At 42.7% G+C, this 22,865-nt stretch overlaps 1 protein-coding gene across 4 annotated transcripts in view; it reads right to left on the bottom strand.

The window, feature by feature from the left end:
* Positions 1-4,568: 4,568 nt before the first annotated feature.
* Positions 4,569-22,865, bottom strand: part of fam53a (family with sequence similarity 53 member A) — a 112,306-nt gene continuing 94,009 nt past the window's right edge. For all 4 annotated transcript variants that reach the window (XM_033034670.1, XM_033034695.1, XM_033034677.1 and 1 more), the window contains one exon: positions 4,569-5,595. In XM_033034670.1, the coding sequence (XP_032890561.1) occupies positions 5,260-5,595 (336 nt within the window). In that variant the 3' untranslated portion in view covers positions 4,569-5,259. The remainder of the gene's footprint in view (positions 5,596-22,865) is intronic.

Genomic DNA, 22,865 nt, shown 5'->3' with positions numbered 1-22,865 from the left:
ATGACAGTCCCGCCATCCCAGGGATCAATCTCGTGAACCTACGCTGCACTGCCTCAATCACAAGGATGTCCTTCCTCAAATTAGGAGACCAAAACTGTACACAATGCTCCAAATGTAGTCTTACCCGAGCCCTATACAATTGCAGAAGAACAATGAATAAATAGAATTAATGCAGGATTAATGTAGACATTAGGTTGATCAGCTCAGAATTGGTTGGCTGAAGGGCCTGTTCCAACCCTGTATCTCTCTGTGACTCTATGACCTTAAGGAATGATGTTCCAAGCAGTTGTAGTTATTGGCATCCTCAAACCAGATTTGAGAGTTATGCACAGACTAAATATTTTATGTCCGTATAACTGATGTTGTAAAATAATACTGAACAAACATTGATACTTCAAATGAACGCAATGGCCGCTCAATCTATAATGCATAATTTAATTGCACTGATATAGATTTTACTAGTTCATAGCCTATCCTTTGCCATCCTCCATGCCAACGGCATATTTACTCAGTGTTGAAAGGACATAGCATGACATGACCCCTCTGCTCTCTCGTGTTTTCTTCCAAGACACACATGAGACTGTTCTTCCTGGAGCCCAGAGATGCTATGCTAAACTGGGTGTTCACTGATATCTATTTTCCATTGCTCATATTTAAATATAGGCCACCATTTACTCAGAATTGCTCCAGTTGACAATTTTCAACCAAATTAATTGAGGCTTGAGGTATATTAATTGAGGTACATTGCCATTAAAAGTATAAGCAACCACTGTTGTCCGCGATCATTTTGCTGCTCCATAGGTTAGAAATCTTGATTCAATTCATGAGGTTAGAAATCCCGATTCAATTCAAATTACATTTTAGTATGATGAATCTGGAATATTAAAGTTTTTGAGTGCATTCAGTGACTTTGGCAGTATGTTGTTTGGAAACTTTTCCATGTGGAATTCTGTAACATTGAGGAGTTGAAGGATGCACATTATGTCAAAAGGAAAATTTATTCCTACTGGGGGGGGTTCCTGGGGAGTCGGCCACTCCCCGGTTCATCCCCCTCGGCACTTGATGGACAGGTCTGGGGGCGGCTTCCAGCTACGAAGATAAGAGCAGAGATTTTTGGCGTGAGACCAGTCTTCAGTCTCTCACTGAAGCGGAGAGTAGTGTGCTGTGCTCATTAAAGCCTCTACAGAATTTGCCTGGCTCCTCGCCTTCATGCCAGGCTCCCTCGCGCACCCGCTAAACTCCCATCAAATGATGAAGCTAAAGCAAAGATACACAATCTGAAATATGTGATCACTGTTCACCTTAGGCTAAATGGGCACATTCATTGTGTGCAGCGTTTGTGAATTAGAACATTCAGCCTACATCTGTGCCGATTATGTCCATTTAAATTAATCCCTTCTGCCTGCATTAGCTCCGTATCGCTCCATCTTCTGCATTCTACCCAAAGGCTTGTTACAATGTTACCTAGGCCTTCATCATCATTTTGCAAATCCATTACAAATGATGCATGCAAGTAACATACAAGTAACCGCAGTCTAACTAATTACCCAAAAGAACAAAGGTTTTTTAAAAAACTAACGCAACTGTCAATAATATCAACAAATAACCTAAAATAAGTAACGTCAACGTCAAATAACCTTGACTATCTCACTCCTCCTGTGGTTCGACTATTGCCTGGAATTTTAAATATTTTTCTCCTGTTCCTTTCCAATTGTTCATTTTATCTTTATCTTACTCCAGGCCACACTTGACACTTGGTCTGATCTTCCGACTCCAACCTCTTATGTAATTATCTCTTTTCAACGCACCACTGATGATCTGCTTTCAACGGTCCAGGTCAGTGTTTTGCATTCAGGCACTGATTGCAGAAATTGAAGTGTGGGTGACAGCCTTTTGCCCATTGTCCCCTTGCCAAACCAAGAACCGCTCAGTCATTCGAACTCCGTCTCTCACTAGGACCCTATATGATGAGGTACATCAAATGCAAGGACATCTTTAATGACAAAGCTTCCCACCTCCTCCAGCAATTTGGATGACTATTTTCCAACTCCCCTCACATTACATTAAATCTATATTCACTTATTATTCACCACTCTGAAGGGAAATTAATCCATCGTTGCAATCATGAGGCTCTAAATATCTCAATTCAATTCCCAGCCTCCACTATTCTAAATACACTCCCTGTCTAATCAGCCTTTCCTCTCCTGGGAACAATGTTCTATCGGATACTATCCTTCCTGTAACATAACATGAGGTGTACTAAAGCTGAGAGTCACTCAGTTCTCTCATCTTTCACTCAGTTTCAGCATCACCCACTATCCTTTCTGAAGAAGGGTCTCGACCCAAAACTTGACCTATTCCTTCGCTCCATAGATGCTGCGTCACCCGCTGAGTTTCTCCAGCATTTTTGTCTACCTTCCTTTCCTTGCACCTCAAGCAATGCAATAAAGCATACTGAATGCTTCGTTAACTTTGATACCTTCAGTGTAGAGGATACTGTTCCTCTACAATTCTCAGCATCCTATTAATTTTCACTTTCAAAAGAACCTCTCACTTCACCAGACTGAAGTATATTTACTTTTGTTTTTCTTCCTTTCCTTTCAGATATCAGAGATTTCCAAATTTGATAACTTGAATTCTAGTACTCTGGACCTTTCGAAACATACATTTTTCCGTCTTCATCTTTCTCCCAATATGATCCCTTTGCCATATTTTCACTGTCCTTTCTAATCTTCCCTATTCTGAATTGAAATTTCATCCTCAACTTTATCCCCCATTTCAATGAAGCCACGATGCTAAGCTCTTCTGCAAACTTCGACTCTTCCCATATCTCTGGTCAGAGTCTTCAACTACTATCATTCAGAATGTATGACTAGAGTATATTCCAATTGTTTCACATAAGCACCTCTTAATAAATGGCTAGTTTAGTTTATTGTCACGTGTACCGAGGTACAGTGAAATGCTTTAAAATGCCTATTAAAATGAGTCATAGAATAGCCTAATTATGCTCCTAGGACATAAACATGAATTATACAGCACAAGAACAGTCTATCCAGACAAGTGCATACCAGACATCTATCACACATTGCATTAATCCCAGTTTATTATTCCCACAACAGCCTTATCTTTATACCCCCCACATTCCCACCAACCCCCATCAGGCTCTACCCCGTCTTCTTTCGTGTCCATCTTCCACGTTTCAAATGTTGACATCGCTGTCATCGTCCGTCCTGAAACGGACGCAAGCTTCTGGCGATAACAGTGGGAGCCATCACTTGTTGCAATAGATGGTGGTGGCAGCAGAATTTTTAGCTCAGGATACTTCCAGTTTCCAGCCCCGCGACGTGGACTCTTCTGCTATGGGGCCAGGCTCCACCTCTCATCCAAACGAAGGATAATTTACAATAGCCAAATACCAGCCTGTCTACAATCTTCAATAACATTCCTGCACATTTAATTATTTTATTTGCAAGTGCTATTGTGGTCAGGTATCATTGTAATGTGGGGAATATGCTGACCACCAACAGCATTTAGCAAAGTCATACCGGCAACAATGGAAAAACATCAGTTAACAAGCATCTCCTGTAGGCCAAATGTGTAGGAGAGTACTGCAGATGTTGGTTTAAATCGAAGATAGACACAGAATGTTGGAGTAACTCAGCGGGACAGGCAGCATCTCTGGAGAGAAGGAATGGGTGATATTGTCCAGTGGATTGGAGTGGCATCAATGAAGGCGTTCGACACGAAACGTCACCCATTCCTTCTCTCCAGATATGCAGCCTGTCCCGTTGAGTTACTCCAGCCTTTTGTGTCTATCTCCTGTAGGCCAATGGATATTATCTGGATTGAAGATAGACAAAATGCTGGAGTAGCTCAGTGGGACAAGCAGCATCTCTGGATAAAAGGAATAGTTAACGTTTCGGGTCAAGACCCTTCTTCATTGACTCCACTTCGATCCACTGAATTGACTCCACTGTTCTTCAGAGAATACCAAAGTGTCTCTGTTGCTTCCACCTCGCTGTGCAAGGTTTTTATACCACTTTCAAAAAGATAGCAAAAAAGAAAGCAAATAAAGCAAAGAATTCTACAAAACTATCAAGGCTGTGTGTCCAAGACTAGGAGTGTGGCTTCAACTTTCACTTCAAAGACAAAGATACTAACAACATTAACCTTCAGCTCAAAACTGTTCACCACATGCCAAAAATCTACTTAAAAAAATTCAGTATCATTCCTTCCCTTTAATAGAAATCATTCATTCCCCTTAATTTGATCTAGTTAAAATAAATACCATCTAGCTATCTCAATGGTCTGTTTGTCAATGGGTTGTATAGTGCTTTCATATTTTCAGCAAGTCCCGAGACTGATCACAACTCTTGGTTCAAAAGACACATTAAACTCAATACTTATAAATTAATTTGATGAAATTCCGACAACTTACTTAAAAGGAAATCAGCCTCAAATATTTTTTCCTGTGAAGAAAATTTCTGCACATGGTGATTAAAAAAAAAACTGTAGAGGTCAATAAATAGTAATGCCGGGAAATAAAGAATGCACACTGCAGGAGGAAATGCAAAGCAAAAATCCATTTTATTTCATTTAAAGACTATAAGTCTTCCTTCTAGTATTGCTGAGGTTTCTGACTTCTGGGAAATTGATCACAACAGGCAATCACAGTCTCTTTCCAAAGCTCAAATGCATTCCTGTGACGTTATTGGAGATGTCCATTGTGTCTATTTGGCCATTTTAAGTTTATCTAAGTCATTACTTTTCTTTTAAAAAGTACAACATCAATTTGATTTGTTGGAACACCGACATCTTTCCCGAACCCCCACCCCACCCCCCCACCCCCCAAAAAAAGCAGCACTATTCCTGCACCAACACCACTGTGGTTAAATCTGTGTAATTTAATGTAGAATGCCCTTTAAAAAAAAATCATTGTAGAGGTCAGCTTTTCCCACCATTTCAAAAACTACAGATTGCAAAATATCGTCAAAGCAGGATTTATAGAAAATGTCTTCCTCCAAAAGGTTTCTAAAACCCTTCACAACCAGTAACTTTGTGCATTTCGGATAAAGTTACTGAACACTACCATCTCCTGTGCACAAAATGGACTACTGCCGCTTTATACAAAAAACCTTCAAGCAGCCCAGAATAACCAATAGATTTTTTTTTTTTAAATGGACACGAGTTATGTAAAGTAATTCTCTACTACAACAAAAAAAAAGTATAAAAACAACCAATCTGATCTAGCTGCTGCACTTAGTTGTTTTCTATTTGTTCTAGATCCAGATCGCCATAGTCCAGCGGAAATATTCCTTCTTCAGTGCTTTCACAATCGCTTGTATCTTCCTCACTCTCACTCACAGGGACTTCTTTCCCAAAATTTCTTGGGTGGCAAACATCTCTGCCCCCTGGGACATGATGCCTGACAGAGTCATGCTCTTTCACTGGGCTGGTGCCTGGAGTGATGATATTCATTAAAAGGTCATTTGAGTCACATGGTGAAGAGACAATAGTCTTCATATGGTGATCATCTTCGTCATCGTCATCTTCTTCGTAGTCGAGAGAGCAGAGGCTTTTCGAGTTCTTTAATGTCTAAAATAAAAGACAGTTTGCGTTAATAAACTACATAAAGTTCTCTGAAGACAAAAGGTACAATATGGTGAAAGGGCAAGATTATCCAAGGAGAGACGCAATGAGTCTTTGATCACACAGATTAACATTTAATAGGCAATAAAAGTTCAAAATCTAAAGCTATTTGACTAACAAAGAGATTTATCTTTTGTCTGTGCCTTTACATACTGTATGCTTGAAAAGGAAACAAAAAAAGTTAATATTTTCATAGTTCCTCTGTAATGGGAACTTGCCACGAATGAACTGCAGCCTGGAATTTATACATGGGAACATTTTCATGACCTGCATTGTAGTCAGACAAGTAAACTCAATTCGGAAAGAGGAGAACTTCTTCAAAGTGGAGATTTTGCAGTTGGGCAGTCAAAATTAGGAACAACGTACAGCAGTTGCTGGTCAAAACAAAAAAAGGCTAACTGCTGGGGTATTCAGCAGGTTGGGTAGCATCTCTGTCTAGTTTAATTTATTATTATCACGTGTACCAAGGTACGGTGAAAAGATATTGTTTGCATGCTCTCTAGTTAAAAAAAAGTATATAAACAACATCCACAGTGTACAGATAAAGGATGCATTTAGTGCAACATAAAGCCAGATTAAAGATAAATCTAAGATCTCCAATGAGGTAGATACGTCAGGACTACACTCGAGCTAATGAGAGCACTGATCGGTTAGTGTCATAGATTGATTGTGTGTGGAAACAGGCCCAACTTGCCCACACTGGCCAACATGTCCCAGCTACACTAGTTCTACCTGCCTGCGCTTGGTCCATATCCCTCCAAATCTGTCCTATCCATGTACCTGTCTGTTTCTTGAACGTTATGAATAGTCCCAAGCATCAACTCATTCCTCTTCCAGGTCGTTCCACCCACTACCCTTTGGGTGAAAAAGTTACCCCTCGGATTCGTATTAAATCTTTCCCCCTTCACCTTGAACCTATGCCCGCTGGTCCTTGATTTCCCTACTCTGGGCAAGAGACTGTGCATCTACCCGATCTATTCCTCTCATGATTTTATACACCTCTATAAGATCACCCCTCATCCTCCTGCGCTCCAAGGAATAGAGACCCAGCCTACTCAACCTCTCCCTATAGCTCACACCCTCTAGTCTTGGCAACAGCCTTGTTGTCTAATTAACAGCTGGGAAGAAACTGTTCCTGAAGCTGGAGGCACATATTTTCTTGCAGAATGGGCGAGGGAAGGCACAGAAATTTAAAAATGCATACCTCCAGATTCAGGCAGATTGTTCCCAGCACAGCACAAGTTTCTTGGCCGGTTTTTCAAACATGGATTGCCATTATCTTAAGAATATCTTAAGAAACAAAGAGAAGAATGGAGTCCGTGTACAAATAATGTGGTAAGTAGATTTCTTGGTGCTATATGTTTTTAAATACCGTATTTCCCGGCAATGAAGACGCTATTTTTTTACCCAAAAATAAGGCACGAAAATTTACATGTGTCTTAGAAGCCGAAGTTGGAAGGTTGTTAGCCAAGAAAGGTAGACTTGGCTATCCCTCAGGACAGCAACATCAAGAACGGTGTTGTTGTACTGAGGGATAGCCAAGACTACCCCTCATTGCTGGCAGCTGATGGGAAGCGGCTGTAAAAGGACAGCGCCGCTGGGGAGGGGAGAAGGAGGGGGTCGGGGATAATGCCAGCAACTCACTTGCCGCGACGCTCCGGGCGCGGAGCCACCACATTGTGGCCGGGGGGGGGGGGAAGTAGCTCGGGTGCCTATGAGCGGCCGCCAGGACCGGACAGCTTGGATGACTGCGAGCGGCTGCCACCTCAGCTCCTTCTGCCGGCCCCCGCTCACCTCTGGAAGTGCTCTTCGTCTGAAAACCTCACTCCTGCCGCTCGCCGGCCTCACTCATGTCAGCCACTTCCCGCAAATCCTTAAATTCCGACAGCACGATCAAGGGACCAAGTGCCAGGAAATACGGTACTTTATTAAAAGATTTGACTTTTGAAGACTTTATGAAAGTCGACTGACAACTTACGGAGAGAACAATCTGCGCATGCGCAATTTAAGATTTTTTTAAAGCCGACTTTACGATGCAGGAAGATTGTTCCCGATGTTGGGGAAGTCCAGAACAAGGGGTCACAGTTTAAGGATAAGGGCATAAGGATCTTTTAGGACAGAGATGAGAAAAACATTTTTCACACAGAGAGTGGTGAATCTCTGGAATTCACTGTCACAGAGGGTAGTTGAGGCCAGTTCATTGGCTATATTTAAGAGGGAGTTAGATGTGGCCCTTGTGGCTAAAGGGATCAGGGGGTATGGAGAGAAGGAAGGTACAGGATACTGAGTTGGATGATCAGCCATGACCATATTGAATGGCCGAAGGGCCGAATGGCCTACTCCGGCACCTATTTTCTATGTTTCTATGTTTCTATGACTGACTGCCTACCCTGAGTAATTACTCATGGCACGCGCCTGGCTTTGCATGAAAGGAGACAGTGAAAACCCAGAACCACACATTTCACAAAATTACCAATAAGGTAATACTTGCACAATAGTGTGAAGGAAATCAACCCACTGCATTATGTTAACTGACTCAAAAAGTGATGTTTTCCATATCAACCCAAAAAGATTGGCCAAGAATGAATGTTTGCAGGTGTTTGAAAAGTACTTCAGTTACAAATATTTTTCACTACTTTGTAGATTTAATCTGACAATAAATTTGAAACTGATCAAATTGAGATAAGGAAAATTAAATGACTCAATCCTATTTTACGGCTTCCAATGTATTTCTCGCTATTGATAAACAAGCTGGAGTCATCAATATCTTCCTTTAGCACAGCAGTGTTGTGCTAAACTGGAAAGAACCACATGGTGCCGTATGATGGCAGCCTCGCCAACAGTCCGACTCGTCCATTTCTTATTTTGTTGTTTTTAGTCTGTTGTTAAATATATGTTTTAGTGTTTATCTTTAGTGTTGTATTATGTGGGGGGTGGGGGAAACTTTTAAAAATCTCTTTCCTTGATGGAGATACAACTTTTTCCGTATCGTATCTCCATCCGCACTTCAGCCTAACATTGTGGACCTTGCGGTGCCTTTGTTGGGGATTGGCTTTGGGAGCTAGAAACTGCGAGCCTGCGGACTTAACATCGTGGAGCTCGCGGTCCCTTGGTTAGGGATCAACTTCGGGAGCTTCAACCGTGGGAGCTTCGACCGCCCCGATCGCGGGAGCTTTGATTATCCCAACTGCGGAAGGTACAACTGCCTCGACCGTGGGAGAAAAGTAGGATAGAAGATAATTTGTTATTGCCTTCCATCACAGTGCGCTGTGGTGGATGTTTATGTTAATTTTTATGTAGATGTGTGTCTTGTGGCTTTTTTGGTATGACAGTATGGCAAATCAAATTCTTTGTATATTTTTACATACTTGGTTAATAAATTAATTACAATTACAAATGGAACCCATAACAATGGAAAACATTGAACAGGCCATTTCCTTTACATTAAATCTACAAGTGAAGTTAAAATTGATTTTTAAAAAAGCAGACATTAAACCACAAAGAGAACTCCATAACACCCTGAAAACCTCTTTTCAGAGGTAAAAAGTACATTATAGCCAAAATTGATTCAATAGAATGATACCTTGCACATAAACCATTTGACATTGTAGATGCTGTGACCATTGCTTACACAGCATTGGATAATGAAATGATTTAAATGACCCGCCTCAATGACTATCCAGTAGTTCTAACATCGGCCATAAAGAAATGTTTTTTTAAATTCACTAATTGCCTGCAAGTGAGACAATCTCCTACACTATCTAGACTCCTTGCAATTTGAGTACAAATTTGGAGGAAGCCACCACCCTTGCACCACATTTAGTTTGAGATCATCTTATCAATGGCGACACCCAAGTTGCTATTCATTGACTACCACTCAGCCTTCAACACGATTATATAGAATAAGCTAACCTCCAAACTCTTGGAACCTGGGGGATCCATCTGGTTTCTGGTCTTTTTGACGAACAGAGCTCAATTGATTAGAAATGGTCACAGGATTTCCTCCACCCTGACTCTTAAGACTGGTGTCCTTCAGGATTATGTGCTCAGTCCCCTGTTCTACTTCCCGTCCACCCATAACTGTGGGGCCAAAGGCAATGCTAACTCAATCTTTAAGATCAATGATGATACCACTGTTGTCTGCCAGATAAACAACGATGCGATGAAGGATCAGGAAGTGTCTGAACAATATATGACTACACTCATGTATGGTATACATGTAGGGGGCGCTCCTCTGTGTGCAGCCATGTCAGCAGCGCGTCAGTTTTTCCAGCTTTTTTTATTTTTTAGTATGTTTTAAAGTATGTATTTAATGTTTCTTCGTGTGTTTTGTGTGGGGGGCGGTGTGGGGGGGGTAAGGGGGAAACCGCTTCGGTCGCCTCCTCCATGGAGAGGCGACTTTTTCCAGGTCGCCTCCCCCGTGGCCTAACATCAAGGATCGACGCGGCCTTTCCCGGAGACGTGCCCGGGGCTTCAGCGGCGGGCGCTGCGTGGACTCTCGATGTGGAGCGGGTGAGCCCTCGCTGGAGGGGAGCGCTCCGTTTCGCTGGCCCGGGGCTGCCGGCAGCCTGAAGTCGCAGGCTGAAGCCGCGGTCTGCAGAGCTCCAGCTGGTGCGGCGTCTACAGCCCGGGATCCCTCGTGGGGGACCCGGGGGAAGAAGAAGTCATCACTGCTGGCCCGCGGCCAACTTCTACCGCGGGTCCGGCATGGATTTACCATCACCCCTGGAGGGGAGCTTCGACCGCCGGCCCTGCAGTCTACGGTGCGTCTGGCCGCGGCGGGGACTTTAAATCTCGACCGCCAGCCTGCGGCCTACAACAATCTAAAGCCGCGGTCTCCGGTGAGGAAGAGCCGATCCTGGACTGACTGGACTCTGGTCCTGTACACGGGGGGGAAATGGAGGAGGACTGGCCAAATTTTTGTGCCTTCCACCACAGTGATGAATGCTGTGGTGGATGTTTGTGTTACAGTTTTATTGTGTGTTCTTTATTATTGTACTGCTGCTGACAACCCAAATTTCCACCAACCCTGGTTGTGTGGCAATAAATTATATCTATCTATCTATCTATAATTTGCCTGGACAGCATACAAAACAAAGTTATTTACATATCGTTTAGTCAAGTCAAGTCAAGTTTATTTGTCACATACACATACGAGATGTGCAGTGAAATGAAAGTGGCAATGCTCGCGGACTTTTGTGCAAAAGACAAACAACCAAATATATCTCTCGTTTCCCTTTCCCGTGACTTCCAGTCTGAAGAAGGGTCTCAACCCGAAACGTCACCCATTCCTTCCCCCCAGAGATGCTGCCTGGCCTGGCAGATGCAGTATAATGCGGATAAATGTGAGGTTATCCACTTTGGTAGCAAAAACAGGAAGGAGATTACTATCTAAATAGCGTCAAGTTGGGAAAAGGGGAAGTACAACGGGATCTGGGGGTCCTTGTACATCAGTCTATGAAAGTAAGCATGCAGGTACAGCACGCAGTGAAGAAAGCGAATAGCATGTTGGCCTTTATAACAAGAGGAATCGAATATATGAGCAAAGAGGTCCTTCTGCAGTTGTACAGAGCCCTAGTGAGACCACACCTGGAGTATTGTGTGCAGTTTTGGTCCCCTAATTTGAGGATGGCGGGACAGTCATATGCTGAGAGAATGGAGCAGCTGGGCTTGTACACTCTGGAGTTTAGAAGGATGAGAGGGTATCTCATTGAAACATAAGATTGTTAAGGGCTTGAACACGCTAGAGGCAGGAAATGTGTTCCCGATGTTGGGGGAGCCAAGAACCAGGGGCCACAGTTTAAGAATAAACAGTAAGCCATTTAGAATGGAGACGAGGAAACACCTTTTCTCAGAGAGTGGTGAGTCTGTGGAATTCCCTGCCTCAGAGGGCGGTGGAGGCAGGTTCTCTGGATGCTTCCAAGAGAGAGCTAGATAGGGCTCTTAAAAATAGCGGAGTCAGGGGATATGGGGAGAAGGCAGGAACGGGGTACTGATTGGGGATGATCAGCCATGATCACATTGAATGGCGGTGCTGGCTCGAAGGACCAAATGGCCTACTCCTGCACCTATTGTCTATTGTCTATTGCTTGTCCTGCTATCTTCGGTTTAAACCAGCATCTGCAGTTCCTTCCTACAAAGTTATTTATTATATCTCCGTATTTGTGACTATAATAAACCAATGCAAACAATCAGAAAGACAGAATCCTGGCATCACATCACTCCAGTCCTCAAACAACTTCACTGGCTTCCCATCTCCCACCGGATCACCTACAAAATCCTGATCCTCACCTACAAAGCCCTCCTCCATCTGGCCCCCCCATGTCTCACTAACCTCCTCTCCCCCTACCAACCCTCACGGTCCCTCAGATCCACATCAGCCGGTCTCCTCTCCATCCACAAGTCCAACCTCCACAGTTATGGGGACAGAGCCTTCTCCAGGGCAGCTCCCAGACTCTGGAACTCCCTCCCCCAACTGATCCGCAATTCCGTGTCCCTCACCATCTTCCAGTCCCGCCTCAAGACCCATCTCTTTACCTCTGCCTATCCTTAGCCCCACGTCCCCCTCCCTTTTCATCTGTGCATTAATTGCCTCATATTGTGTTTTGAATTATCTTTACTTTGTGTACTAGTCATGTCTCTACTATTTATTTCATTCCCCTTACATGTTTTTCATCTACCTGCTAAATTTTTGTAAGGTGTCCTTGAGACTCTTGAAAGGCGCCCATAAATAAAATGTATTATTATTATTATTAGAGTACAAAGGACAAAGGACATTTATTGTCACATACACCATTTCTGGTGTAGTGAAATTTGAGTTGCCACTAAGAATGCAAGGTAAGTAAGTAATTTTTATTTATACAACACTTTTAAATCAAATTACGTTGAAGCCAAAGTGTTTTACAGAGAAGAAATCAGATTACCATACATCCAAATAAAAGAAAAAAAGGAAAAAAGCCACAACACACTATAGAATTTAACATGAACGTCCCCCCCACAGCAGAATCAACACTTTCCACTGTGAGGGAAAGCACTAAAAAGTCCAGTCCCCCTCCTCTTAGATCACCCCATGGTCGGGGCCTATTTGAAGCCTCCGCAGTCGCTACAATGGTGGCCCGATGTCATAGGCCCTCTCTCCGGATGATGGAGAACACTCGGGAGAACGTCGGGAGAACACTCTTCAGCGGCATTGGAATATCTGGAACGGCCGTTTCATCCCTGGAGACCATGGCTCCCGAAGTCCAGCGAGAGATCCCAGGCCCCGAGGTGTTTGAAATCAGCGCCGCCCGGGGCTGGACGCCCGCAGCCACAGCTCCGCAATGTTCCCGTCGGCGGTCTTCAGACCTCCGGAGCCCCATACGGCGACGCGGGCAAGGCATCGCCCGGTCCATGACGGTGCCTCAGCGTTGTGCCGCCGCCGCCGAAGCTGCAGTCCCGGCCGGTCCCGGCAAGAAACGCCGCTCCAGTCCCGCTGGCAGGTCACACGAAGAGGGCGAAAATGCGACTCGGAGGAAAGTCGCATCTCCGACCAGGTAGGACTGAGAAAATATAGTTTCCCCCTTCCCCACACCTCCCCCCCATAAAAAGACTAGACCTCCAAAATAAAAGTTTTTTAAACACTAAAAAGGGTGAGAAGATGGACTGCAGGAGGAGCAGCCATACACAATGGCGCCCCACTCCTGCACATCCGCCATTTGATGATGATGAACAAAATCCTATTCTAATCATAGCTGCTGTACAGGTGGTTAACTTCCAATTCCTTGCAAACAAGGAAATTCATTTCACCCTGACGTATGACAATAAACTAGTCAGAATCAGATTTAGAGATGTGTTCAAGAAGGAACTGCAGATGCTGGAAGATCGAAGGTACACAAAATTGCTGGAGAAACTCAGCGGGTGCAGCAGCATCTATGGAGCGAAGGAAATGGGCGACGTTTCGGGCCGAAACCCTTCTTTAGACCTTTCCTAGTTAGAGTATAAATATATTTAACGGGGAAACATTGACTCCAGTTAGAAGTCCATGACAGAGGGTCACTAATTCCAAATAACCACTGAGGCCACAAACTGAGCCAGGCATTTTATATAAAATGTTACGTCATTAACCCCTGAAATTATTTCTCACATGCTCTAAGGGAATAGCGTGAAAACAAAATGGCACAACATTAGGAGCTAGGGTGAAAAAGAGCAACACAACAGAATTAATCTGGCACTTCTTAACCAACTGCTTGCTGGCTTAGATATGATGCTGAAATGTTTTGCAGTGATTAAGAAGCTGAACTTAAAGATAATGTAAACTCCAATATTTCACTCAGAGGGCCTCATAGGACCTAAGCAGGTCATCAATAAGGTTAAACTCGTCAATGAACAAATGGAATTCCATTTTAATTATTTTTGAAAGCGAAGCACCTTATATTGCAGATTACAATGCAGAATGCTGCAATGAGTAAAAACTTACTGGTAAACTGATAATTAACACAGAGGCTGAAATTCAACAGTAATAATCATTTTAGGAAATTGAATGCCTTTCTTTTACCATGTTTAGTTTAGAGATACAGCAGGGAAACGGGGCCACACAAGTTCACGCTGGCCATTGATCAGCCGTTCACGAGTTCCGTTATTCTGCATTTGCACCCACTCCCCACACAAGGGTCAATTCACAAAAGATACACAATACATGGAGTAACTCAGTGGGACAGGCACCATCTCTGGATAGAAGGAATGGGTGACGTTTCAGGTCAAAACCTTTCTTCAGTAGTCAATTTACAGAGGCCAATTAAACTGGTCTGAAGAAAGGTTTCAGCCCGAAACGTTGCCTATTTACTTCGCTCCATAGATGCTGCTGCACCCGCTGAGTTTCTCCAGCTTTTTTGTGTACCAACAAACTGCACGCCTTTGCGTTGTGGGAGGAAACCGGAGCACCTGGAGAATGTGCAAACTCTAGACACACAGCACACAAGGTAAATATCGGGCCCGGGTCTCTGGCGCTGTGAAGCAGCAGCTCTACCGGCTGCATCACTGTGTAAATAGCAAAATATCAAGTTGTGACAATATCTTGCATGAATAATCTGAGCAAGCAGGAATTGGATTTAACTTTGCTAAAGAGTCATTGTGGTTAAACTGCATTTATCTACAAACTGCAATCACTTTATAATTAATGAGTAATCTTTGATTTAACAGCAGCTATAAAAGTGCACATCCAGCAGTGAGTTCTAATGAGCATTTCAGCAAAAGTGGACCTGAACATTTTAACAGTCAGACAGGAAATACGTTCATTCCATTTCACTGTCAGCCATTTTCATACAATCAGTTTAGTTTATTGTCACATGTAACGAGGTACAGTGAAAAACGTTTGTTGCATGCTAACCAGTCAGCGGAAAGATAACACATGATTACAATCAATCCAATTACAGTGTATAGATACATGAGGGAATAACGTTTGGTGCAAGGTAAAGCCAGCAAAGTCGGATAAATGATAGTCCCGGGGTCACCAATGAGGTAGATTTATCCCACACAAGTTTGAAATATTACTGGTAGCTCATCTGTAAATTGTAAGGAACTTTTTAGCGCAGAAGGGAATGGACGTTCTGTCTTTTGAAGCACATTCAATGATGGGATCAGCAGGTTTGACAACACCATGAAAATCAGGAACAATGGTGAATGAGTGGGAGGCAGGTTCCAGCCCTGATGCCGCCAAAAGGCCATCAGGGATGAGCTGTGGTGACCATTTAGTTTTTTGTTTTTTACGAATGTCTGCTGTTAGCCCGACCATAGGCAGAATATTTAAAAAATAAAATGCCATAAAACTGCAGATGGCTTTCAATTAATACAAACAGCCATTATTATAATTTTGAATACAGAGAACGGCAGATGCTGGTTTACAAAAAGACAAAGTGATGGAGTAACTCAGCGGGTCAGGCAGCCACTCTGGAGAATATGGATAGGTGGATTTTCGGTTTGGGATCCCTGTACTGAGATGCCGCCTGACCCACTGAGTTACTCCAGCACTTTGTCTTTTTACATCATAATTTTAATGGTCAAACATCAATGCAGTTGATCTACAGAACCTCCCCTCCCAAATCTGGCCTTCACCTCAATGAAACCACACCATCTTTCTTCCATTTAACCAGGAGCAAACAAACCAATAAACTGGGTTTGGCTTTCAATGAATACAAATAGACATTATTAAAATCTTGGATACAAGCAACTGCAAATGCTGGTTCCACAAAAAAAAGTGGGAAAGTAACTCCACTGATTGCCTGGAATTAAGTTAGTGGCAAAGTAACCTTGCCTTGTACCACTGAGAAAGCTTCCCACAGAAATTCTAGTCGCTTTGGTGACATGGGCTTCCCCTTCCAAATTATTTGTTGCGGTTATTTCCACAAAAGCCTCTTGCAACTGGAGTGCAGTCAACCATATCAAGAAAGTCTCTCAGACCACAGACCAGCTAGTAAAGGACATTTGACAGACATTTTATAGCGCGGGATATAAAGACCGGATTGCACGAGGTCAGACTGTGGCTTATAATAAATTAAAAAGTAAAATCTTTTGAAATGGAGGACATTATAGTGCCAGTGAAGGTAGTAATTATGACTTAATATGACTTTATGCCCCTAAATCTTACTTACATCTCAATACAATACTTACAGGTGCAGTGTGAACAGTTTATGAAAACCTGATTTATATCAGCTAACCGCATTCTGAAGATTCATTGATTTCTGAAGATTATGTTGGGTGAGGCTAAAACCAGCGTATCCTGTTTAGGTACAGGGAATTCTTACAACTATTACCATCTTTAACTATGGACGCACATAATTGAGAAGCTGCCATAAACTTCATGGGATCGTGATTTCCAATGCTATGTACCCCCAAACATTGCAAGAGCAAAAATCCAGGTCACAGTTCAATAACCCTTCCACAAAATCTTGTAACAACTTGAACGATGGCCTATATTTTATCCATCAGTCCCTATTTCAAGACTGATTAATGTCATCCATACATTTGCTTCACTCGTGGCCCTTTGTCTCTTTTATGGTTGAAAATAATACATTTTGGAAGTGCTAAAAAAAATTCAAGATAACTATTTACTGCCGCTTAAATCTATTTCAACTATCATGCTATATTTAAAAAAAACAATAGAAAACAATGAATTCAGTGGTGCCTGCCTGCCTCTTAGGCCATTCATCGCTTATATTCAGAATGCCTCTGCACCTCATCCTTCAGAGATAATTGGTACTTTAATCCTAGTCCACCATCTTTTCTTTACAGATCCAAATTCAAGGATTAGATAAAAGGCTGTTTTTTTTTTTTAGTACAATGATGAAGCTAGGCTGGAAAGTTGAAGTCATTTTTCCCAGAACCTGAAAGTAGGAGACAATGGTAACATCGATGGCATAAGACTGGACTCCGTTAGTAATTTTAATTAAAGACTGGACAAAGATATTGAAATACATGTGTGATTATGTTTTAGTATGAAGACGACTCGTAATTGTTTAACCTGGCGTCAGCCTGGAAAAGTGGGGGAGGAGAAACCAAATTCATCCCAATAAGTGTGAATATTACAGAATATCTTTTTAAATATAAAAAAAAGGGTGTTACAGATTTCTCTCCAAGGCCTTGTTATGGCCATCCTTTAGCCAACCCATTGTCAAAAACCAAGGGGAGACTATGAATACAGAAGGTTACTTCATTAAAGCTCACTTCAGGCCTAATTTCACTTCGTGATCCCCATGGTGATGTGAAAACAGCAAAACGCCAGATGCTCTCAGCGCCCACCACCTTAGCACTGCTCTTTCATTACAACAAATTCCCCCAGCCTCTATTCATAACTAAGTACACCATCCTGTTATGTGCTGTCACAGGATAAAGCATTGGTTTGTTTGCAGCTCAGTCTTGACAATTGATTATCATCTCCTGGGCCCGACTATTGCCTTCCTTCTTCTCAAGTCTGCTGGAATTTGAACTTTAAATGGATGCTCTTCTTGGGAACAATGGGTAAAAGCAACGGATTGTTCATGCATTGCTCGGGAAGAAAAGGCCAACATCCATCTTTAGTTTAGCTTGGCTAGAACTCACGCATTAGTTCCATTGTAAAGCAGGGTTTTTGCCTGTAGTCACAGCATTCAATTCCATTCAGAAAAAAAAAATCCTCGCGTTCAATTAATGTTTTCTCTGAATGAACAGGCTTTATTTTGGCACAAGGCCAGTTTTCAAACCTAAACACATGGATCGACACAGGAAATTAAGCACACCACAACACACACACATTGTGTTACTCCAGAATCTCTCATATGAAATTCAGTAAATATTCTGATTTTCAGAATCACCAGTATACTCAGGATACAGGAGGCCTTGGGTGAATACAAGCTTCCAATCGAGCTATCTCACAGGTCCCTGTTTCCCTGTAGCTGTGCAAATTATTCTCGCTCACATCACCACCGATTTACCTTTGTTGTTAACAAATGAACTTTTTTTTTAGCAAATTGCTCACATCACCTGATAGGAGCATTCACCACTTTAGGTAAAAAAAATGGCTTAAGGGAAGGGAAAAAAAGTGACAGTAAATAGTTATTTTTCAAGCTGGAAAATGGTCCCCATGGATCAGCAAGAGAATCACTAATTTTATACATTTATACATGGAGATTAAAATACACTAGCATTTCCAAATCTGATGACACACAAGGGATGTAGCAAACGCCAAAATGATATCTACTGCTACAGGATGTAGATAAGGTACGATAGGAAAATGTAATTTAGTACAGAGAAATGTGAGGCAATGATCTTTGGCAGATGGGATGTAAAGAGGCAATAATTAAAGGGACAGTTCTAAACAATGTGCAGGACACAAAGGGGTCTAGGGGCTCGTACAGATACATGAAAGGGGCCAGACATTTTGAGAAACCAGTAGGCAAAGCATACAGTTAGGCATCATGGAATTTATAAATAAACATTTTGGTACAGCTGCAGACGTTTTTGCTGAACCTTTATGAAACTGTATTTATAGGCCTCGCTCAACATTATAAAAAACAGTATTTTTGACCACTGCAGTTATTGGTGTTTGTGGGAGCACAGTGACTGCACTTGCAAAATACTTAGCAAGTAGCAAAGATTTTGGAGTTATAATAGTATAAAGCCAAGTCTTTTTCAAGTGGACATATAGAGATCAGATAATCAGCTAATGGCGACTTTTGTGGCAATTTATTACAACTATTAATATAACCATATAACAATTACAGCATGGAAACAGGCCATCTCGGCCCTACAAGTCCGTGCCGAACACTTATTTTCCCCATGTCCCATCTACCTGCACTCAGACCATAACCCTCCATTCCTTTCCCATCCATATACCTATCCAATTAATACCTATTTACCTATCCAATTAATACCTATCCATTAATAGCTTATGATTCACATTTAAATGCCAAATTTGGATGAAAAATAATTTATTACATTTGTTGTTACGGTCACAAAATTACAAGTAAAAGGAAATGAAGCCTGAATCAAAGGCCCAGTAGACTTCTGTTCTCCAACCCCCACATCTGAGCCTGCAGGGGAAAATAATGTTTGCCTTATACTTATTAAAAATATATAAATGTCATCACCAAACTCACATAATTAATACCATCTGGTTAAAAATAATTTTTATTAACCAAATATCCTTATTTAGAAAAAAATTATTTCCTAGCTCTTAAAAATGTTTTAAACACAATGTCATAGCTAAAAGGAATTGCTATTTTTGTTACAATTAAATAGCTTGAATCGCAGTGTTGAAAATTGAAAATGAAATATATTAAAACACTGCTGCCATCATCAGTGTGGAAAGCACCTTGTAGCATCAATCATAACCATTTAACAATCAGCTTAATCGTCCTGAATGATGCTTTAATATTGATTTTGTCAAATTCATTTTATTGGACACGAGGTTTATTGTGAAAACCACAGCTAACGCTCACCCTTAACTGCCCACCAGAAGGTAACCAAGGAACAGTAATATATATCTAAGTCAGAGAGACGAGTGGATTGAAGGGGGAACCACTGTGGTGGGAAATGAAGTGTTCCTAATCACTTGCTGCAATTGCCCTTTTTAGTGGTAAAGGTCACAGACTAAGCAACTAAGGCGAGCAACTGCAGCACATTTTGCAGATGGCACACAGTGTTGTCATGGTGGACTTGAAATGTATAAGATGGCAGAAGAGTTGGAGTCAAGAAGGCTGCTGGGACCTGGATGCTGTAGAGCTATTTGCGTTTGGGTTGTTAGTAAACAAGACACTAATTTGGGGGGGGGGGGTGGGGGGGAGGATATGCTCCAACTTTATAAAACGGTCAGATTTCAGACACTGTACTGTGGAAAGCAATGGTATTGGAAGGATGTGAGTGCACTAGAGAGGATGCAGAGGATATTTATCAGGATGTTGCCTGGGATGGAGCAGTTCTGTTATGAGGAGAGGCTGGAGAAACTAGATTTGTTCTCCCTAAAGAAAAGGCGGTTAAGAGGGGACATTACATAAAATTGAGAGGTATACAGTGTCCTCCATAATGTTTGGGACAAAGACTCATCATTTATTTATCTGCCTCTGTACTCCACAATTTGATATTTGTAATAGGAAAAAAAAAAAATCGCATGTGGTTAAAGTGCACATTGTCAGATTTTAATAAAGACCATTTTTACACATTTTGGTTTCACCATGTAGAAATTACAGCAGTGTTTATACATAGACCCCCCCCCCCCCCCCCCTCATTTCAGGGCACCATAATAATGCTTGGGACACAGCAATGTCATGTAAATGAAAGTAGTCATGTTTAGTATTTAGTTGCATCTTTGCATGCAATGACTGCTTGAAGTCTGCGATTCATGGACAACACCAGTTGCTGGGTGTCTTCTCTGATGATGGTCTGCCAGGCCTGTATTGCAGTCATCTTTAGCTTATGCTTGTTTTGGGGGCTAGTCCCATTCCGTTTCCTCTTCAGCATATAAAAGGCATGCTCAATTGGGTTCAGATGAGGTGATTGACTTGGCCACTCAAGAATTTACCATTTTTTAGCTTTGAAAAACACCTTTGTTACTTTAGCAGTGTGTTTTGGATCATTGTCTTGCTGTAGAATGAACCGCTGACCAATGAGTTTTGAAGCATTTGTTTGAACGTGAGCAGATAGGATGTGTCTATACACTTCAGAATTCATTATGCTACTACAATCAGCAGTTGTATCATCAATGAAGATAAGTGAGCCAGTACCTTCAGCAGCCATACATGCCCAGGTCATAACACCCCCACCATCGTGTTTCACAGATGAGGTGGTATGCTTTGGATCTTGGGCAGTTCATTCTCTCCTCCATACTTTGCTCTTGCCATCACTCTGATGTGTTAATCTTCATCTCATCTGTCCACAAGACCTTTTTCCAGAACTGTGGCTGCTCTTTTAAGTACTTCTTGGCAAACTAACTCGGGCATCCCATTTTTGCGGCTAACCAGTGGTTTGCATTTTGCAGTGTAGCCTCTGCATTTCTGTTCATGAAGTCTTCTGCGGACAGTGGTCATTGACAAATCCACACCTGAAGAGTGTTTCTTATCTGTCAGACAGGTGTTTGGGTTTTTTTCCCTTTATTATAGAGAGAATTATTCTGTCATCAGCTGTAGAGGCTTTCCTTGGCCTGCCAGGCCCTTTGCGAATAGTAAGCTCATCAGTACTCTTTCTTCTTAATGATGTTCTAAACAGTTGATTTTGGTAAGCCTAGGGTTTGGCTGGTGTCTCTAACAGTTTTATTCTTGTTTCTCAGTCTCATAATGGCGTCTTTGACTTTCATTGGCACAATCTTGGTCCTCATGTTGATAAACAGCAATAAGAGTTTCCAAAGGTGATGGAAAGATTGAAGGAAAGACTAGATGCTGAGAGCTCTCTTATACCTGCATTAAGGAGGCAATTAAACACACCTGAGCAATTACAAACACCTGTGAAGCCATGTGTCCCAAACATTATGGTGCCCTGAAATGGGAGGGGAGGGGGAGACTATGTATAAACACAGCTGTAATTTCTTCATGGTGAAACCAAAATATATAAAAATATCCTTTAATAAAATCTGACAATGTGCACTTCAACCACATGTGATTTTTGTTCTATTCCAAATCTCCAATTGTGGAGTACAGAGGCAAATAAATAAATGAAGGGTCTTTGTTCCAAACATTATGGAAACAGTGTAAACAGTGGAGATGTAAGGACACCTTTCCTAATAGAGGTGGATAAAAGTAGAGGATATGTGTTTAAGGTAAGGGGAAGAGATTTAGAGAGTTGCAAGTACCGTAATTCCCAGCATCGAATACGCTATATTTTGCCCTAAAATAAGGCCCGAAAATGTACCTGCGTCTTGGAGGCCGAAGGTTAGGTTATTAGCCAAGAAAGATGGACTTGGCTATCCCTCAGTAGAGCAACATCAAGAACGATGTTGCTGTACTGAGGGATAGCCAAGTCTATCCCCCATTACTGGCAGCTGATTTACATTCTCTGGCTGGGTGGCTAGGTCCACTTTGCTGATGGTGACATTCTACCAGAACTCAGGTCCAGGCCGCTGGGCGGGAAGACAGAGCAGCTTTCTGCCGGGGCAGCAGGGACAGTGGCCGTCCGCTGGAGTGGAGTTGGCCGAGCAATGCCACTCTCGTAGTGACTGCTCCACGGGCAGCGCCGCTGGGGGGGTGAGGGGGGGGGGAGAGAAAGAGTTCCTTTCCACAGCGTGTGGGGAGTCTGGCCCGGGTCAGCACGGCCTGGGCTGCACAAAGTAACAAACTTGGTTGGGTGTCCAGCCGTAAAGTTGCAGGGAGGGCAGGAGCGTTGAGAAGGAGGGGGTCGGGGATCATGCCAGCAACTCACTCACTCAGTAGCTCGGGTGGCTGCCACTGGCCGCCACCTCAGTTCCTTCTGGCGGCCAGCCAGCCACGGTGTCCTTCGACACAGGCCCAACCGGTGGAGATGGTGGTTGGTGGGTCGCTACAGGGCTGGCTGGCTGCTCCGTCCCGGGCTCTCTCTCTCCCTCTCTCTCCCAGTTGTGTGATCTCCCTGAACCAGGAAGACCACGTCCCTCAGACCTGAACCGCACAGCGCATTGTGGGACAGGCGAAGATGGAGGCTCCCTGGTCATCATTGCCTCCTTGAACCAAACCCTGGATCCTGTCCCGCCAGCCTTTTTTCAAAACTTAGCAACTCAAAATGGGGGTGCGTCTTCTTAGCCG

Source organism: Amblyraja radiata, chromosome 1, assembly GCF_010909765.2.
Source record: "Amblyraja radiata isolate CabotCenter1 chromosome 1, sAmbRad1.1.pri, whole genome shotgun sequence".
Classification (NCBI taxonomy): domain Eukaryota; kingdom Metazoa; phylum Chordata; class Chondrichthyes; order Rajiformes; family Rajidae; genus Amblyraja; species Amblyraja radiata.
This window is presented reverse-complemented; position numbering and strand designations above follow the sequence as displayed.